The sequence below is a fragment of the Nelumbo lutea genome, chromosome 3 (assembly GCF_056320005.1).
Source record: "Nelumbo lutea isolate HS-2025 chromosome 3, American lotus-T2T, whole genome shotgun sequence".
Lineage (NCBI taxonomy): Eukaryota > Viridiplantae > Streptophyta > Magnoliopsida > Proteales > Nelumbonaceae > Nelumbo > Nelumbo lutea.
Window position 1 is genome coordinate 50,142,572 of NC_142686.1, and position 20,401 is coordinate 50,162,972.

At 34.4% G+C, this 20,401-nt stretch overlaps 1 protein-coding gene across 1 annotated transcript; it reads right to left on the reverse strand.

Moving 5' to 3' along the window:
* Nucleotides 1-905: 905 nt before the first annotated feature.
* LOC148864886 (protein WVD2-like 3) lies at nt 906-6,237 on the reverse strand. The gene is made up of 7 exons (XM_088979429.1): nt 5,940-6,237; nt 3,919-4,505; nt 3,097-3,191; nt 2,916-3,015; nt 2,756-2,827; nt 1,513-1,623; nt 906-1,410 (listed from the first exon to the last, which is right to left on the reverse strand). The coding sequence occupies exons 2-7, from the start codon at nt 4,498-4,500 to the stop codon at nt 1,096-1,098; spliced, it is 1,275 nt and encodes a 424-aa protein (XP_088835555.1). The 5' UTR covers nt 4,501-4,505; nt 5,940-6,237; the 3' UTR covers nt 906-1,095.
* Between the last annotated feature and the right edge of the window lie 14,164 nt (nt 6,238-20,401).

Sequence of the window (20,401 nt, forward strand, 5' to 3'; positions counted from 1 at the left end):
TGATCATTTCAATCCCACACATGATATGAGTGAAAGTGGAATTGGAATCCTTCCCACACCCACAATCCAAACATTGCCTCTTAGATTGTTCATAGCTTATAGGTCCCTAGACCGTTGGTGCTCAGGCATGGTTCACGTTCACAGTCCACCCCATGGCCCATGCTGTATGCATGAACCTCTTCGACGGGCAAAAACAAACTGTTCTGATATTTCGTTCTCATTACTTATCAAATCATGATAGAGTGAAGAGATGCAGGTGACAAAATACATCAATTTGCTCAGCCAGGCCCATATTATATCCAGAACAGAGACTAATAGAAGATATCCCCAGAACCAATGGCCTCTGACAGATCCAAGAAATGCAAGAAACATCATCCCTGGGGAATCATGGAGACAAATGGTAACTTTTCAGAAGGCCGCACACATGGGATTACCATAAAATAAACCGGTTAAACTAAAGTAGGAATATGAAACAAAAAGAGATGAAAACAGAGTTGGGAATAAAGAAGTCGGTCCATGTAAACAAGTCGTAAAAGCCAAAGGTGCCCTTTTTGAACGGCAACTTTGCTTCCACATCTGTAGCATCATCTCCACCGAAAAAAAGGGTGATAATTTAAATGAATAAAATATCCAGTCCACTACTCTTTTTCTTTTATTAATAGACTAATAGTACTTTTGACCATAGATGATGCTGACAGTTTAGACTAGAGTAATGAGTAATGACCATTGGGACCGGTCTGGAGACTCTGGACCGGACAGATTCAATAGTGTGGGCGGTCGGGCCACCATAAATTTGTTTCATAGAAGCAGACAGCTATCATGCTACTACTATTAAGATAAGAGCTCTTATATTATATATATATATATATATATATTATAGATATATATATATATATAGATATATATTTGAGTAAATAACTTACAGAAAATTTACATCATATATCACAATTCACACAGGCCGCTGCAACAAGTCCTTGCAAATTGAGGGAAGAGTAAGACAATACATTTCTTTTTTTTTTTTATCTCAGAAAACAAAAAAGGAAATAGACTTAATTTTTTTCCCTCCTTAAATTAGCAAAATCATCAAAGGGAGACTCATGATTGGACTGTAATGTCCACATTCCTCTGCTCAGTAATCTTGGGAGGAACAGACTTGGCTGTGTCCCTTACCTGTTTGGTCCCATTTTTAACCTTGGCACTGCTGATTGCATTTTTACAGCTGATCTGGCATTTGTTGTTGTTACTACTATCAGCAGAAGCAGTAGTAGCAGCAGCTGTATTTTCTCTGCAACTACCAAGACTGTGACGAGTAGTTCGGCCGCAAATTCTTTCTCCCTGCGATGAATTGACTGCATCATTGCAGCTCTTCCTACGGCCTAGTTTTGGTGATTTTGCGCGAGTTGGAGGCGGCTGGCATTCATAAATGAAAATAATGTTTGTGGTTCTCCTCTAATGAAAATGCTTAGCATGCTTGCAGCTTAGAAGGCAGAGCAAGGAAGATATATGCATTACCTTCTTAAGTTCAACCTTAGGTGGTGGTCCCTCGTGGTAAAAGCTTGGCATTGGATTTGCTTTGAACATCAAACTCTTCCTAAGTTGCTTTAGAGCCGCCTCTCGCTCCTCCTGGATAGTTCAAAATTGATGGAGAATGGAACAGAAGCGGCAAATTTGGACAGTAGATTTGCTTATAGTAAAACAACCAACAAGAAATGATACTAGACTGTGCTACAGATGCACGTGATAATCATATAGGTTCTGTTTGTCACTATTGATGTTTCTACCTGAAACGTACGTTTTGGTTTTATCACTACAAATTGGTAAGAGATATGTGTTGTCACATCACATGTGAGAGTTACTTCAGCTCATGGTTTTAAAAAACGAAACGGTGACCGAACCGGTCAGGGGTCCGGTTACCGGTTCAAACGGTCCGACCATTCGACCCAAACAGCCAGCCCATCCTGACAAAAAAATTAAAAATTTTTAAAAATTTGGAAAACGGTCAAAACCGTTCGAACAGTTAACCGGCCGGTTCAGCGGTTTGCTGACCAAAATCAACGGTTTTGGAGGAAAAAGCGATTTTGGAGGAAAACAGAACCGGTCAGGTGACCAGTTCCCAGTTTTTCCGGTCCGGTTTTGAAAACAGTGTTTCAGCTAGAATAATTAGACTACCCGCTGGAGCAAGAAACATCAATTTGATGTTTCTAGAAACAGTCTCTCAGACATGCATTTTTAAGTTGTGCCTATTTCAACCATAAATAACCTCAAATAATAACTATATGCCAATTTATATTGATCAATCCAAGACGTTTCAGGTAGAAACAACAGCGATATAATTGTCATGCATAATGTTTTTTCGCTTCTAAGTTGTTATGTGTAATGTCTTGACAGGTTTAAAGCCTACAGTGCAAAAATGTAACTATATCAATGTTTTTTTTGGTGAAACATTTGCAGTTATGTATTAATTCAAAATCATTTCTTCTACAGTGTCCAACAACCCACATGTTTCATGCACTCCCTTTTGCACATGACCTATAATTAACCATCACATATGCTTACCACCAAACCCATATCCATGTTTGTAGATTCAAGAAGATATGTGGTACCTGGCATCCATGTCAAAATGCAGAACTTATGTCTGATCCACATAATTCTTATTATGTTACCCAAAAAGCTCCCCAGAGATAATGGATGTTAAATCCACGCATTTTCTGTTTGTATATTCATCTACACTAATGCTTAAGAAAAACTAAAGTACCTTGGTCCTAGCTTCACACTGGGTTCTCTCTGCCTCCAGAGCTTGGTGTTTCTCCTCTAGCTTTGAGTAAAACTGGAAGATCAAAGAAAAATAATAATTGTGAAGGAAACCACCAAAACGTTAAGTTTGGGACAAAACACAAGTTTGCCAACTAAATTACCTCCTTCCGTTTCTCTGCACGTTCAGTGCAGTGGAATCTAGGAGCTGATGGAATGGTTGCCCTGGATTTTAACGTTCGCACAGATGCTGCAGTCCTGGTCCTACCAATGGCTAAGGACAAACTGTAATTTCAAACAAGTAAAGAACAGAGGAAAAAATATTTGTTTGAACTCAATGGATACGAAGAAGCAATAGAGCAAGCATCTTCTTCATCAACATGCTTTTTATTATTAGGTTGTAGTGGCTTCCTTGATACCAAAGATGTGCTAGGCATAGGCTGCATGAAATTGAAACTTGAGATGGGAAGTTAAATAAAATCCGCATCTAGTTAGAAGTAACTGATAAATGATTCTCAATTCGTTCAGTAGTTCTGGATAGTAAGGTCAGACAAGCAGCTGACTGAACCATTATAAATTTCATTTTGGATGTCAAAACCAAAGTAACTGAAGACTGACTATGTAAAACAGTGGAAACAGATATATAACTTGGGTGTCAGCAACTTCCTTTGTACCGGCTCTCTTATCCCAGCTTTGGGAGGAGTTTTTGCCTAAAATTTAATAAATTCTTCAGTAATGCTACTGATTAAAAAAAAAAAGCTAACTCAAGACTCCTGCAGCAACTAGGTAGAAAGGATTAATTCAGTGAAGCAAACATGGAGAACATACTAATGCTTATGAAGAAAGAGATGCCAACATCCAAGAGAAAAGAAAACATGAAGGTCATAACCCATTACAAGTTCCTATAAACGTACATGATGCATACTACCAACGCTACTAGCAGAAAGGAAGAAACAAAAGCATGGTAAACCAGGAATAGACAATAAAAAGAAAATAGTAAAAGCAAAAGTTAGTATGATTATCATAACGAAGAACTCGACTGGTAATTATTGACGGGTTAACTCCACTTTTATAATGCTTCATCAGCACATACATATTAGAGTGAAATGGAAAAGAAAATAATGGTCACCAATCAAACAATCATGACTTCAAAACCAAAACCATCACCTGAGGCTTCTTCACAGTATTAGGGGATTTCAAATTGTTAGCATTGGGTGGTTTGCTTGTGCCACCAGAGCCACCTTCAGCCTCAACAGGCCGACTACCATATGAAGCACGCTTATCATTTGACAGAGCAAATGGCTGAGGAGGAGTGGTACAGTTTTGCCGAGAATTCCCAACAGCAGAAGACTTTGTTCCCAGTTTAACAGGTGAACTCAACTTTTTAGGATTCATTGCCTTCTGCAATTCAGGTTTCACTGTTTCCTCACCAGGCAAGCCAACCTCAAAATCTGTGCTTTTAACATAAAGAACATCTTGTTTCTCCTTGTGACCACTTTCAGTTTGTTGGAGCCCAGTGATCTCAACTGAGCTTTCTGTAGTGTATTCCTTAACTTCATACTTTTTTAATTCAGTCTTCTCTTCTAGAATTAAGGATTCTGCATCCCCCTTAACATGGTCAACGGACTCTTTGAGATCATGATTCCTAGGAATATCACCATCACCCGAATCATGTGCATCCCCATTTGAATAAACTATGACAGGATCTTGCTCTTTCTCCGTACAAATTTCTTTAACTTCTCTCCCCATTTGCACTGCCAAAAGTTAAACAACAGAACTCAGCTTGAACTCATTTTTATTGCGGGGGAGTGGATTGGTTAGAACTTAATAACTTTGGAATTACTATTTCTGATGAAATAACATGAACAAGCAACAAAAAGATGAGGACAACTATGAGTACCAAAATCATTATTAAACTTCTATCTATTAAGTAATAGAGATTTGGTTCTGCCAATATGTTTGAGAGAATAATTAAAGGTGAAGTCATGGAACAGAAGAGAGGCACTTGCAATGCGTGAATTAATTAATAAATAGGACTTCTGAAGAAAGCTTGGAATAAAATGATCTCACAGTCTTGTCTTTCATTCCATTTGAAAACAGAACTTCAGTATCTAAGTCAGGGTCATTTCTGGTTGTTGATATGGAAACAATGTCACTAATTTATAAGCAAACGTTTTTTTCTTTTTTTGAAAAACAAACTGAATTCCAGTTTTTCTTGATAACCAAAAACGAGTCAATTTAAGTGAATATTTTGGATTCCGGTGCTGTTAAAACTGAAGTGAAATGTTTTCGTTAAATGTAACATTCAGAAACCCCATAAACGTTTATAATTAGCTGCTCCAAATAAATAGATTCAGGAAAATTTCAACAGAAAACATAAAATATGTACCAAGTCAAAGACAAAGAAAAAAAAAACAAAATGCTGCTCCCCCCAAACCAAAAACAGAATGTAGAAAAAGCATTCTTTTCCTTACATAGATTTGAATACAAGTATGGGAAGTGTATGTGTAGAAAAATTGCTAATTTTGTCCCTGCTCCCATTAATAACTAATTGAAGTCAGACACAAAAGGAAAGTCACTCGTTTTCAAACCCATTTGGAGAAAAAAAAATGGAAGAAAAGAAGCAGACAAAAGAAAAATAATGTCTCTTCCCATCGACTTGTGGTGATAGAAGAGATACAGAAAAAAAGATAAATTTAAAATGAGAAACGGAAAACACTGCTCCATCATTTTAAGATAAAAGTGAGAAAGAGAGCAAAAATGCACCACATGCAAACAAATCTCCTGCTTCTCCACTAGATTCATAGAAAACTATACAAGAAAACAAAGCAAATAGGAACAAAATTCACTCATTGTGCAACAAACGGCCCAAATAACCACAAACAAAACGAATGCACGCAAATGACACTGAAATGTGCATGAAAAAACAACAAAACAAATCAAGCAAATGCAAAATCTCCTACTTTCATCGGATTTTAGCATAGAAAGCAATGAATCAGATCAAAACAGACACAAAACCAACTGATTCACAGATCAATTATCAGAAAACCTTCAAAACGGCACAAAACAAAATCAATCCTCAGCTCCTCTACTCTTCGAACCGCACACCTTGCATTCACGAAATCAACTAGATGGACGACAACAAAAATATCAGGAAAAAGAGAGAGAAAATGCAGGAGCTGTCTTACAGTTCTTCTCCGATCTGAGATCTCCCCTTCCTGGAGCTTCTGTAAGCGTAAAGTGACGCAGCAACAGCCCCTTCTTCCTTCTCGAGCTCTGTCCGTCAGTCGCGGTAGTGTGATACTGTCCGTGTCTGGTATTTATACATCTAGCACGACCGGTGTGACAGTGTCAGCTTTTAACGGCGTCAATAACGCCGTAATTCGAAAACCCTAAAAGTCCGTCTTCTCCGTTAAATTTCGAGTTTCTTTCCGCCATAGATGTCGTCGGTTCGAATCTTGTCCGTTTACTTTTCCGCGAAATTACATTTAAAGCCTCACCTCTACCGCTCTGCGAAGCAATTTGTCGGAGATGCGTAAACGACAAATTAGTTTAAATGTCGATATTACCCTTTCAGGTTAATCCTTTTTATTTTTTCCATAAAAAACGTCCCAAGAGATTCTTAAGTCTTACGTAAATTACCGGTTATAAATAGTATCGAGCTTGTGAGGTGTACCCGGCACAGATAACTTCACTACTTCAGTTCACTTGCTTTTCTGTGAACGGGTTGAATTGAGATTTTCTGTCAATAAAAGACGTTCCAACCCTCTACGAACATCATCTCACACCGCACATCTTACCATAAAATGAGATCAAATGTACGGTGTGAGATGATGTTAGTAGAGGGATGGAATGTGTGTAGGTGATCCGGTCTCGAACGGGTTTGGGTTTCACGTTTCAGTCATGTGAGCCCTCTGAATATTGCGGCCCGTGGGATTTTTAGTCGTCGGATGAGAATCTATCCAACACATACGACAATTTTCATTGGCATCTATACAATTTGACATCAATCTACTTGTTGACTGTGGGGACCCAATGCTGCAGATTACGCCAAATGAGTTAAATGATCCGTAGTAAAGGTATTTTGTACCATTTATTGGTGTTTTCCTAATGTAGATTCATACAATATAGTCTAAAAAATACTATATCTCTATTTATTAAAAATACATTTTAAGATAAAATTCAAATTTAAAATTTAAAATAAGCAAAGACAAGTGGAGAACAAAAAGACTCTGGATCACCTGCTTACAAGAATTCTGTTCATGTCTATCCACAACACGTTACATTGCGAATTGAGAATATCTCCTATTATGTAGGAAGAAGAGATGTTCTTTATGTATGACTGCGATGTTATACATAGGTAAAGGATGGGCAGAATTTGTTTGAACAGGACATATAGACTAAAACAAAAAAAGCATGGCTATTACTCGAATCTACTACTACAAACAAGATTTCGCATGAGCGTCCCACATCTATTTCTACAAACCCTAGATTAAGAATTGGAATTTGCTCCTTATACTGAACTCAAGGTACAATACACCATGTATTGAGAACATTTCCCATCAATAATAAGTAGGAAAGATATTTCCAATGTAGAGTTGAGATATGTTGTGTGGTCAATGTGAGGAGCACTCTGTGAATAGCAGATCCATGGTGAGATTGATAGGGGTTTGACCCCCAAAATTTGTATAATATATTAATTAATTAAACTAAAACTTGTGAAAGTTAATAGACTTATTGCATTTGATGGGTTGGTAAATGGTCAAATACTTAACCACTAGTTTATCAAAAAAAAAAAAAAAACCTTAACCACTAGGTGAAACTTTTTAAGGGGTGATGTCAACCAATTAAGCTTACTCCAATCTGTTGGAGATGGAGGTTTTCTATACAAATATGTGCAGTGTAAAATCTTAGCTTAAGACCATGATTTTGACACTTCATTCCCCTGTCCACTAAGAATCAAGCAAAAGAACTTTGCCACGTGTAAAATAAGGATTTCTTTTTTCTTTTTTGGTATCACACAAATTTATTAAGATTGGAGTAAAAACATGGCCCCCACTTTGTGCAAGAAATTGAATATGAAAATGGGTCTAAATTGCATCTTATTTTACAAGGTTGATGAAGTAGAAAAAATGGTTTGCTCAATGTTACATATTATACATTGCGAAGTGATTTAAGGGGTGGAGATATAGGGTGCACTTGAGATTCACTTACTATGAGAGAACCTGTAATTACATGGGTTTGATCATATGCTACGTTGTTTCTATTTTTATAATTTAGAGGTTAGAATTTTCACAAGAAATCTACCAAAGTCATTGTCCACGGGGGTTGACTATGACAGGAGAAAGATATGGAAAAGCTCACAAACCATCAACCCGTATTATGAAAGATGTGACCAATCAGGTGGTATTAATCAAAATTCATAGAGTTAGCTTTGATTGGTCAAAGCTTTTCTAATAGCATATCTTTCTGTAACATAGATTTTGATAGTGTTTTTGGTTTTATGATTTATTTGAAAAGCAGTTCCGAGTCATGAGTCATGGCCATGTAGGTATTAGGGGAAACATCATTATTTGATAAGATCATTTATTAAATAAATATTTTCTCCATTTGTGTAAAAGTCAACTTTTGGAAAAAATAACATTTCTGAGCTTCCCTTGACACTTAGTCATTTATTTACTATTGAGCTTATGTAACACCTAATGGCATCGTGTGGCACTTAATGGTGTGTAATGGCGCCTAATTGTGAAATAAAACTAAATAAACTTTTATCATCCATTTTTTTCGTTTTTCAAAATAAAAAAGTATAAAACATTTATTAAAATAAACGGCTACAATAGTAAACAATACCTTTCTCACATCAACAAAGCCTCGTAGCAAGTATCTATCCCAGCTGTTCCATTTTATCAGGATCAATATCCACTTCTTAGAACAATTCCCACAAGATTTGTCCAACATGTGGTATGGTGTAGAGATTGATATGAAAAAACAAACTGTTTTATGTGGCCAACCAATGTTCCCCTACCAGATAAGACATTTTAGACCGGCCAAACTAGTGTTCCATCTAGCCAACAAAGAAATCAAAAAGCAATGAGTCTTGACCTCAAGTCAAGGCTTCAACATGTAATTGTGGTATAGGGCCACAATAATTGCCATCTGTTACACGTTTGGGGGTCAAAATATAGAACCAGACATGTCCCACTTAAGAAAATGCCATGAAAATATCAACATTATTCGATAACTTGCCACTGTTATTTTCTTTTGGTGTGTGGCTACTGTGGCTAGGTATTAACTTCTAGTCCTTGCATTATTGTTGAGAGATTTCTATGTCCAAATGTACAACAAAAATACAACTACAAACATATGCGTTTTTCAAGCTGATTTTGATCCAATTAATCTACAAACAAGATCCCATCATTTGATATGAGGTATTAATCCTTTGAATATGAGACAAGTGACAAAGTTAGACATTTATTCTAATTTTGATGCAGATAGTATTAGACAATTCGTGTTTTCTGTAATGTATTATTTTCTGTTTTTCACATAAAAGAAGAACGAATTGTGGGCAACCCAACCCTCATCCAACCGAAAACGATTATAATCAAGCTTAGTCCACCTAGGCAACGCAGGGTAGGGCGGGCCGATGGAGTATAAAAAAAAGATAACAATCAATTAACTTTGGCAAGTCTTTTTTAATAGATCTTTCAACGGCAGCCAAGCAGACCAAAAGACATCCCTAGTTTTTTGGAGTTTGTCTTTTAAAGACCGAGATCATTTGGTGACTATTCCTTGTTACTGGGTTATAAAAATGGAGCAGAAGGATATTTTAGATGCAAAAATACTAAAAAATTCATTTGAAACTTTTTCAGTTTTAGGCCATTTTGGGTTTCTGTGAACTTTCTAAAGAATAGGTCACTTTGGCTTTCCATCTTTTGTTGTTAAATGGAGAGAGACTATAATTTTAGTCTTCCAAGCTATGAAAAGCCCGAAAAACCTCGGAGGAAAAAAAAGGAAAGAAAATGAGAGAATAACAGCTCTACCTATCAAACCCGTCCTAACAGTCTACCCAACTTAAATTCTTTATATTTCTCTTTTGAATCCTCAAATTTTATTTTTCGAAAGTTAAAACCTAACAGCCGAAGTAGGTCCATCAATGATATCTGAAAATTTGTGGTTCGATCCACAATTCGATCTTATTATCTCATACTCAGATGATATATTTATGTAATTGGATTGGATTTGGATTTAACTCCACCCGAACCCAATTATACTATAATATTTACTGATTTTAATATATAAATTTTATATAATTATATTTAAAATAAAAAATATATTTTTATAAATTTTATAATATATAAAAATTGAAAAATAATTAATTTTTTACATTTTTTTACATTTTAAAACTAAAGTAAAACCAAATTACATTCAAATACAGTCCAAATTCATTAAGATTCAAATTGAATGTAAGATCTTCAAATCCAATCAGATATAAGTTTTCAATAATCGGTTCAGATTCAAAATTTTCTGAATCCGATCCGATTAAACCTAAGGCCTTCTCAATTTTTATCGCACATTTGCATCGAAAACCCTAAGGTTATTTTGATAGATTGGAGGGAAGGTTTATAAATTTATATTGAACTCCGTGAGCCCGGACTATGAATTGACACTTTTTTTTTGGATAAGCATACTGTGGGTTGACGCTTAATCCTTGCATTGACGCTCCAATGGTGCATGGTGGAATGTCCGACTTCCGAGTTCAAATCAGCCCCCACAAGTCGACAACGTCTGCACATCTCCGCCGGAATATCTCCCGATAATGAAATCATTTTTTATATTATCATTTACATATATTTTTAATACACTGCGGGAATGTGTTGTGGGAAGTTGTGGGGGGCAATCTTGTGGGAGCTGATTTGATCTCCTGACTTTCACCCAATGATGTCAATCTCCTGATACCTCTACCAATGTTGCTTATATTGGGGTTAAGAGTTGTTTGGAAAAATGACTCATTTTGTAAATAAATCATTTGATTTTGATCATGGTCCTACACCACGTAGTAACAATGATCCTTTTAATTTGGTTAAAGGTGTAAATCGGGCTATACTGGGTTGGCATGGCACAACAGCCATTTTTCTTTCTCCTGAGATATTTTGGGGAGTTGGCCCAGCATGGCCCATGGTCCGAGCCTGTGTGGATCCATACCATGCCACGGGCTGGGCTGATCTACAGGCTAAGCCTTGGTCCAGGCCGAGCTGTAGATCGAGCCAAACCATGTTTTTTAAAATTTTTGAAAAATAATAAAAATTTTAGCATAAATTAATATATATATATATAATTAAAAAAGATCTTAAAATTTTATTTTATATGTACGTTAATGTATATAATTATTTATATATGTAATAATAGAATGAAATAATATAATAAAATTAAATATATCAATATATTATATACCACGGTATGGCCTATAAATCATGCAATATCTGGCATGGCTCGCAATCCGTCATGTCGAGTGGCACAACCCGATTTACATATCAATGTACACTATAGTTGTGGATTAAATTGGGTTATATTGAATTTATCAATCACATTTAAATCTCGTAGATCAATTCATGTTACAATGGATGCAATCATTTTTGTAAGGCTTTGCAATAAATTATACATGATTCAAAAATTTTGTGGGACAAAGCATCCATATTATCCTACCATAGTGCAAAACACATTGACAGAGTATGGTATGATTCTTTTTGTGTTGTTTCAATTGTGCCACAGTGAAGCCCAATGGATTAAAATGAATAAACTTTATTGAGCCATAGTACTGAACAGCCCTAAATTTCCCTTTTCCTTCCTTGGAGATTTCAACTTCAATGGAGCTCTATTCCTTCATATGGATAAATATAGATAGAGATCATTTATATATTTACTATGATTATCCTATTGTTCGTATATTATTAAGACACCTTTTCATTTTGCAACCGCTTTACTTAATCCACTTATTGTCCAAAACCATTTGCATATCCATTTGAACATAATTTTTTATTTTGAAAATACCCCTATCAAGAGAGATGGGATCTCCCGAAAGTAAAAATGGTGCAAACACCCTAAGTGCACAATGTCTAGCTGTGCACAAAGAATATCTCCTCATGAATACATACAAAGTACAGAAGATATTTTAGCTTACAAGAGATCTGTGCTCTTAGTAAGATGGCGTTTTATAACACTTTTCAAACCTCTAAAGTCTGAAAATGTTAATTTTTAGATATCTGAGTGTTTGGAAATTGGAAATGTATCTGAATTTGAGTCTGAAATGAATTTTCAGATATGAAATTATACGGCTTATTTAAAGCGTTGAACGCGTTTAAATGCATTTCAGACCTGGCTGAAAGTCTAAAATACCCTTTATAATAAAGACATACTTGTGTTTCTCCCTCCCACCATTCATCTTCTCCACTTGATGCAATGGCGAACTAGCAGCAGCAAGTGACTCCTCCTGCATTCTCTCTCTCTCTCTCTCTCTCTCTCTCTCTCTTTTTCTTCTTTCTTCTTTCTTTTTTTCTTTCTTCTTCTTCTTCTTCTTCTTCTTCTTCTTCTTCTTCTTCTGTGGTCCCACGGCTTCCATCCTTTGTTTTTCATTTTCGAACTCTGCTACAACTCTGTCTCTCTCTCTCCAACCTTCTCAATCTCCAACTTGTTATACCAATCTTCGACCTTCCCAAGAGCTTCAACGTCAACTTGTCCAGATCCAGAGAGGATGATGATCTTCAAGAGTTGATTCAAGCTACTTCTGGGAGGAGCCTAGAGAATCGGATTGAGATGGAACTCAGACAACAACTAGAGCAGCAGCAGTTTCGATTTTCTTTTCTTTTTTTTTTATTGATTATCTTTCTTTTCATTTCTGCTTGGTTTGAACTTGAATGGTGTTTGGACCTGTAAATTGTTCTAACAATGTTTTGATTTTCTTTTTTTTTTCCTGAAGGTCGGTTTCTAATATGATTCTACTCTAATTTGGCGGAACAGAGTTTATGTTCATTATTTTTTATTGAAAAAATAAATAAATTGAGTCTGTAATGGTCGTGGCCACTACACGTCAGAAAGATCAACCGAAGGGGATTGCATTTTATGGGAATTTCTAAACGGAAAGATCGCCAAGGCCGGTTACATATTTTATTTATTACTTTTTCTTTGGAATTTATTCAAAATTTTCAATATTGTTTTGATCTTAATAAATTATTCTTAATTTTTTTTTTACTAAATAATCTGTTCTAGGGGTAAAATAGTAAATTTATGGAATTTCAGATGCTGAAGGTTTAATCCAACACAAATGAACTTATCTATTCAAAGCCTCTAAAAAGTAGAAAAGCATCTATGTTTCTTTTTAAATTTCAAACACAAATAATATCTTTTTAACTTTTCAAATTTATCAAATGTCACCTAAGAGCCATGCCTATTGCATCTAGTGCAATGGGTTCCTATTCTTTCCATGACAACTTGTCAAAAGTCTAATAAATTTGACACAATCAAAAACCAATAATAAGTAATATGAATCAAACTTCTGACATGTGGCCTTAAAACAAAATGGACCCATTACAATGAGTTCGGATCTGTTGACCACGACACATTGCTGGCCATGAGCATCCTACCGCATATCAAGAATATTGGCTGTACTTTAAAACACTGATATTCCCGATGTATAGCTGGATGTGTGTGGCCAGCAATGTATCATGGTCAACAGATCTAGACTCCATTACAACTGATTCCAGAGCCATTATCTTGCTAGGAGTATTTTCAAATTACAAATATTTGTTTAGACCAACATAATGTAGGTGGATTAAGTAAAGTAGTTGCAAAAAAAAAAAAAAAGAGTAGGTGTCTTAGTAAAACACAAACTAAAGGCTAGATCTTAGTAAATATGTTAAACTATGAGGTGTCTTAGTAAATAACCTTGAAAATATTCTAATTCAAGTTTATTTGACTCCGACACAAGGATCAAAGTATCGGTGTTGTGTATCATATTGGACAAATTAGATATGGATACATACAAATCACATAAATACATTAATAATACTAAACCAAGAGTTGAATTATCTATGAATAATGTATAAACACATGAGAAATGCATACTTCAATAGGTTATATGAAGATAAACATTACAATAAACAATATTGGGACTCTAGAACATTCAAACATCATATAATAATTATCACTCTTTCAATTTTTATAATCATAGTTTTTAATTTTTTATTAATTTTTTAGAATATTTATTAATTTAATATTTGTATATAAATAATAACTATTTTTTAAATAATAAACTTGTCTTCATTTTTTACATATAATGCTTTTATTTTACATATAATTGTAAAATAAAACATATAAAGCATTTAAGGTAGATAAAATAAATTATTTATATTTTTCAGTTTTTATTAAGTTTTGGGGGAAATTAAATATTAAATTATTCACTTCAATTTATATAATTATACTTTTCTATTTTCCATTGATTTTGTTGGGAAATTTTATTTATTTAGTATTTTTATATAGTAACTCTATTTTTTCAAATAATAACTATGTTTTCATTTTTAACATATAATTATGTGTAAAGTAAAATAAAATATATAAATCATATAAGGTAGATGAAATATATTATTTTAATAATATTTTGTTTTTATTAATATTTTGGAAAAAGTTAAATCTTAAATTATTTATTTCAGTTTTTATAATTATATTTTTTATTTTTATTAAAGATGAAAGCAATTTGAATGTAGTCAATATAAAATTTTGTCAAATGAGGCAGGAATATGCCTTTGTGTTTATGCGTATCAGACCGTATCCATCGATACAGTGTGATATGGCTCGATACGGAGACGTATTGTGTCGATTCGCACAACTCATAGGATATGTATCCGGTCGTGACGTATCCCATATCCATGACCATGGATATGGATATAATATGCATAAGAGTATCATATCAATACCTCAATACTCGCTCTGATATCCTTCCTACAAACTATTCCAACATCCATGCCCACTAAATACGAGTTTAGATCTCCTGCCCATACAAACTCTGCTCGTATCTATCCACATAATATTGTAACCACACATGGAGAACATCTCATGTTATGATTACATTGTGGGTAGAGGTGTAGAGATGATCCGGAGTCACTAAACACTACCACAATGCATTGAAAACGTACGTTTCCCATGAACGACAAGGGAAATACATATTCCCAACTAATAGCTGTAGTGCCTCTGTGCGTACTAGATCTGAGCTCTACTGGAATTATTTGCAATTCTGTCACCTCATTTCAGTTTGCCAACCGGCAACTGCCACCCTGATTAAATCAATCTCTCTCTTTTGATTAAGCCTTAACACCTCTCTCATTAATTTCAATTAAACAACCTATTTATTTTGTACCATCCCAAATTCACTTCTATGTACTTTTGAAAATGACACTTTTGACGTCTATTCCTTATTTATTATTTTAATTTGATAAATTGATAAGTGATAAAGCAACCAATCTTCTTATTTATAGGGAATCCACCTGAAAAAATAGAATATTTCAAATATATAGACATTTTGTAATGCACAAAATAAATAAATAAATAAATCTGTATACGTTACTTATCATTGATTTTATTTATCAATATTTTTTTTCTGAAAATTAAGGTAAATTGGCTATTCTGACCATAATTGCCAAGAATTGCATCGGAGCAATCGGTATTGGTACACCGACCCCAACATAAAAGTTCTAGTACGATTTGTATCTGGTAACTGGTATGCAACTTAACAAGGTATTAGTACAACGTTTGGTAAGACATCTGTGCCATGTAAGTCTGTTAGGTATGTAGATATTATATTTTCTCATTTATTTGCACTCCAATTTTCATTTACAACAATGCAAATACATAGGAGTGCAAATTTTAATTCAATTTTGCATGGATTTTACTTTAATTTGCTTGGTGTGTTATTTTATTTCATCTAAACTAAAAACAAGAAAATTAAGATAAAATCTAAGCCTATCATATGACACCGAGCTAAAAAGGCTTTGACCAATCACCCCCGGTAAATTTGGATGAAAACCCACTTGATTAGTTATCAGCCATCACTCTTTATGATACTGATATCATATCTTTTCGGCATCATAGTCTAACCCTACAAACAAACCACAGTAAATTACACTTCAAACAAAGCGGGCCATTTATTTAATACTAGAATTTCAATTGCAATGGAATGTGATATTATATTGCTTTTTGAGAATATGTGTGTCAGAAATGACCCACAGGTACAAAGACTCAAAACATGTTTGTATGACAGTTTGATTTGGACAGCCGAACTCGAACTTAGAGTTTATTAGTTGGCTTATATTATCATACATTGGCCGCTTCTTGTCCAAGCGGCTTTCGGCTTTATCTTGATTGATTATCATTTTCTGCTAATTAGACTAGTAAGATACTGGGCCCTGTACAGCTAACATTCCCCTTTATATATATATATATATATATATATATATAAATTAAGAGGGAGAGATCAGAGAGTCCACAAATCGGTTGTCCAATAGCCATATTGGTTTAATATTTCTTGATGTGGCCATTGGGGTATTTTATTATTAATAGTTATTTTTTTTATTTTAATCATGATAATGAAATATTCCACTTTTTATATTCCGATTCTTTTTTTTATTCTTTTTATATTTATTAGAAGGGATCCGTGCTATATACGGAAAATGGTGTTAAAAAAAGCATATTCTATAGGGGAGTGATTACATGTTTGATTTTTTAATTAAAAATTTACAAAAATTGTAAGGGTTGAGAAGCAATATGAAGATGAGAGAGAATAAGCTGATGTGAATAACTGCGTCAGTGGGTACCTTTCACCACCGTCATTCACTTGAAAGCTTTCCTTTAATCACATGAGATTGAGAGTCTCTATAGGTGCATGACTCAGGCTCCGTTTATTTTGCCGTTGGAATTGGAATTAAATTTTTTTTATTATTGGAATCAGAATGATTTATTCCTATATTCTGTTTGGTTCAACAGGAAGGAGAATGGAAATTGAAATAAGTGGAAATGGGATTTTATTCCTAAGAGAGGGGTGAGAAGGGTAATTCCCTCAAATGGGGAAATGTGTAGCAAAACAATTGCCCTCTAAGGGAGATCACAATGGATACACGTCTCAGCATGCATTGGAAACATCTCCCATTCTTATTATTGGGAGATGTTCTCAATAGAGAGTTGGGATGTGCTGTGGGGCACCTAACTCCCTAAGGCTCAGTTTGAAAGGAGTATAAATACAAATTTGTAGAGAACAAAACCTTGTATTTTGTATTATTTTATATGTATTTGTACTGTACATATTTGTATTTATACTCTTTCCAAACTGAGTCTAAGGGGTTGCTTGCCAATATGCATGATATTAAGTAAAAAGAAACTTGTTCTTTTTTTATTTAATATGTTATTTGTTTTGTCAACAAAATCACATATATTGATACACAAGTATACCCTCTATATCCGATCAAATTAAGAAGACTAAGAATTTCAAATGGCAGGGTCACTGATGAAATGCTAAATAATAAGAGTTAATAACTTTTTTAATAGGTTTAAACATTATAATACTGCTCTTAGTACATCTATTTGTGGATCTGGTCCATTTGTAATGTATTTATATTTGACTAGATTGGGTTGAACCAATATCCATTCCATTGACAAAAGATAATATTAGGGGTGTCAAATGATTAGGTTTGAATTGGATGCAATATCTGAATTAAAATTAATTTGAACAAGTTTGACAATCCAATAAGATATTGAATTGGACCATTCCAGTCCAAAATATTTATTGGATTGGATTGGACTTGGTCCATATGTAATGGACTCACGTTGGTCCAAATCAGGTTCGACCAATATCTGGTCTGTCAACAGCCCTAGGCATATCCTCGTAAGTACATTGATCGTAACCACTCAATAAAATTTTATGAGCTGTCTTAGGAATTTACTTTGAATCATTTCAAGGGTAGGGCGGTAGGGTGGGGCATTTGTTTCGAATCATTTTAAGTGATGGTTTCTTGGACCGGCTGTGTCACCACATACTAATTAATGTACATTAAAGGTGAATAGGTTTGTGAGACTGCTTTTTGTGGGTGGCCACGAGCCAAGTTCTTCAAGAGTTACTCGAGTTCGGTTTGACTCGAATCGATTTCAATCGAGCTTTGAATTAAGCTTGAGCTTAATTTACAGGCTCAATTAATAAATGAATCGAGCTCAAATATATATATATATATAAAATAAAAATATTATAATTCTTAATTTTTTAAATATCAAATAAAAATATTTTTTATATATAATTTTTTATTTTTATAAAACATTTATTCTCAAATCGAGCTTGAACTTACAAGTTTTTTATTCAAGTCGAGCTTGAACACAGAGTTCTAGCTTGAACCGAGATTGATCTTGAGCCCCGTACTATTTAGCTTGACTCGACTTGAATCCACCCCTATTGCTTTTTCACTTGTCTTGCTATACAGATTTCCTTACCATTCCCTTCCTTTCTCTACCTTTTCTATTTCAAACCAAACACAACCTAAAAAATTTCAAGATTGAAATCTGAAAAGCTATTATTTTCGATCCCTTTTAAGTTTTTTTATAGCAAAAAAAGAAAAAGATTATTTCATTATGAAAATATTTACGTCCACTCAATTTTGATTAATGAAAAAGCAAGGGCCTAAAGGTCTAGCCTTCCAAACTAAGAGTCTTCTTTTAATTGATTAATTATGAATATATTCAAAGTTCAAACCATCAATTACTATTGGATAATGTAAAGTAATATGTTATGGGTAGGTAATGTACTTTCTTGGGGCTTGGTGGATATTTAGAATCCTCCATGGCTCAAAGTATCCACATGTGCACCATGCAAAATATTTGTATACCGCATGATTCATAGGGGTGATATTTGTCTTTTAGTTTTTTTTTTTCAAACTAGTAATTTAAGAATAAACGTGCTAGGAGTATTATAATGTAGTATTTCCGTGGATTAAAAATCCAGAAATATTTGTCCATTCAATTTTGATTAATGAAAAAGCAAGGGCCTAAAAGTCTAGCCTTCCAAACCAAGAGTCTTCTTTTAATTGATTAATAAACATATTCAAACCATCAATAATTATGTTGTAAAGTAATATGTTGTGGACAGGTAGAATGTAAAGGAAATTGGTGGACGTACGATTAGAATCACCCATGAGTTTTAAAGTATTTACATGTGATACCATGCGTTGAGTATCATGTCATATAATGCATTATAAACATGGTAGGAAACCCTAGAATCATCTTATAAAAAGATAATCAATGTATCAATGTTTTTGACCTGCGGTTGACCCATCATCCGGTTAGATTTTGAGGTTCACTAAGCCCTCGAACGATTTACCTAAAAAAACAAAAAAGAAATATTGGCTTAATGACCCGATGGTCTGACCAGTTGAATTATTGAATTTCTTGAATCAAGTAGTAGGTCGTGATTGCGATGGCAAAGGGGCAGGGGCAGGTTCGGGGGGGTTTTGTAAATTTTAGACTCTATCCATTTCAGCTCCTAAACCATCAAACCCATATTGGCCCAAATCCTATAGCGGATTGGATTCTCAGAATTCAAACTCTCTTCACACATGAAAATGGAAAACTTTTCATAAACCTATCCCTCGATCCCTGCATTTAAGGGTAGAGTGGTCAGTTAGGTTTATAACCTGCCAAGGCTGCATCTAATTTTATACTATTTCCTGTTATATAAGTAATAAGTACAATAGCATGAACAAACATAAAATATTCCAATTATTTGATTAAGTCATGTAAAAAACATACAAAAGGTCAATTATATTGTTTACATAAATTTTAAAATATTATTAAGTCCAACACCTAATGCATAAAGTTCATATGCTTTCCAACAATATGTGGGTTGGGAGGGTTGAGGTTTAATTATGGATTCTAGAATCCCAAAACCTGTCCCTGTGGGTACCCACTGGGTAGGGTAGAAATTGCCATCCCTAAGCCATATGTTAAACATTCTATGTGTGTGTATGTTTTAGCCATTTATGTCAATGGTTGAACCACTAACCGACCATCTAGAGGGAAAAGCAGAATCACCCAGTACGATTAAGCCCTCAAAACTGTAGGTACTCCTGGTATTGTTAGTACCTTAATGGGCCTCATGTGCACCCTACTCTTATCCACCCTGCATTCCCTCTAATGTGTATTGTTTAATACCAAAAAAATCATATTCAACAAGATCGTTAAGGGATTGGCAATGGCCAAAAATGGCAGCGGCAATCTTTACATCTCATGGCTAAGGATGCATTTGGCACTCCTTATTTTAAGGATTTATCTCCTTTTTTGCTGTTAAAAAGTGTTAAAAAGAATAAGTATTATGTTTGATTGAAATAAGTATTAGTGATGAATCAAAACAAACATGAAATTCTGTGGTGGATATATAGAACACTGGGCTAATTTGCTAAGGCATTGCATTTGTAGTGAGTAGAGTATAACGCAAGTTTAAGCAAAAGTTTGCTGTCAAGGATACAGTCGAGTCTTTTTACAAAATTCCTTCAGACTGTGTTTGGTTGCAGTGCATTTTTATTTGCACTAATACAAATACATAAGAATGAAAATGAAAGAAAATGTAAAT